General features: G+C 55.4%; 1 protein-coding gene across 2 annotated transcripts in view; it reads left to right on the plus strand.

The window, feature by feature from the left end:
* Positions 1–6: 6 nt before the first annotated feature.
* HTR7 (5-hydroxytryptamine receptor 7) overlaps positions 7–1206 on the plus strand; it is a 61367-nt gene continuing 60167 nt past the window's right edge. For both annotated transcript variants that reach the window (XM_006925959.2, XM_006925958.2), the window contains exon 1: positions 7–563. In XM_006925959.2, the coding sequence (XP_006926021.1) occupies positions 19–563 (545 nt within the window). In that variant the 5' untranslated portion in view covers positions 7–18. The remainder of the gene's footprint in view (positions 564–1206) is intronic.

The following is a 1206-nucleotide window of genomic DNA, read 5'->3' on the forward strand; positions in this document are numbered from 1 at the left end:
GCAGCGCACAGCGGCGCGATGATGGACGTTAACAGCAGCGACCGCCCGGACCTCTACGGGCACCTGCGCTCTTTCCTCCTGCCAGAGGTGGGGCGCGGGCTGCCGGACCTGAGCCCCGACGGCGCCGGCCTGGTCGCGGGCTCCTGGGCTCCGCACCTGCTGCGCGGGGTCCCCGAGGTAACCGCCAGCCCTGTGCCCTCCTGGGACGCGTCCCCGGACAATGCCTCGGGCTGCGGGGAGCAGATCAACTACGGCAGAGTCGAGAAAGTTGTGATCGGCTCCATCCTGACGCTCATCACGCTGCTGACGATCGCCGGCAACTGCCTGGTGGTGATCTCGGTGTGCTTCGTCAAGAAGCTCCGCCAGCCCTCCAACTACCTGATCGTGTCCCTGGCGCTGGCCGACCTCTCGGTGGCTGTGGCGGTCATGCCCTTCGTCAGCGTCACTGACCTTATCGGGGGCAAGTGGATCTTTGGCCACTTTTTCTGCAACGTCTTCATCGCCATGGACGTTATGTGCTGCACGGCCTCGATCATGACCCTGTGCGTGATCAGCATCGACAGGTAAGGGCCAGGCCGTCCCGTCCTGGGGTCCGGCTGGGGATGTGCTTGCTGGTAGCTCAACGCCGTGCGCTCGCCTTTCCTGGGAGGATAAGCCAGACTTAACGGCGGGATGAAGGGCTGCGCTTAAAACATCAGCCCCCACAAATCAACCGTACACCAACCAATTTCAGTTACCCCAAAGCTTATATGCACCTTTAAAAGAAGAGCCCGAAATGATTTGGTTTTCTGTAGTGAGCGTTTTAAGACTAAAGTTAAGAGTATTTCAAGCATTAGCAGTTCCACCAGGGGGTCCCTTGTCTTGGTTTTCAAGAGGAAGGAATTTGATCCTCTCAGAGCTTGACAAACCCTTGCTGTGAGCCTGAAAGAGTCAGTTCTTACTTTAAGAAATCAGTGAGAGAAAAGCCACCTTGCTTCCCTGATTCTTAAGAACTACTCCTGAGGCCAATGAAAAGAGCAAGGATGGTCGCAGAATTGGGGGTCTACATGTCTTAATATTGCACCACTATGATTGCTGATTCTGAGACCTATTCTTTTGGAAGTCTGGTTTTAGTGTTTTGGCAACGCGGTTTGCATCCTGCAGGCTTTCCTGTCTGAATGGTTGGTTCTAGCCTTTCATCATATCCCTTGGGAATCTTATTTTGAG

The sequence above is a fragment of the Pteropus alecto genome, unplaced genomic scaffold (assembly GCF_000325575.1).
Source record: "Pteropus alecto unplaced genomic scaffold, ASM32557v1 scaffold88, whole genome shotgun sequence".
NCBI classification, from domain to species: domain Eukaryota; kingdom Metazoa; phylum Chordata; class Mammalia; order Chiroptera; family Pteropodidae; genus Pteropus; species Pteropus alecto.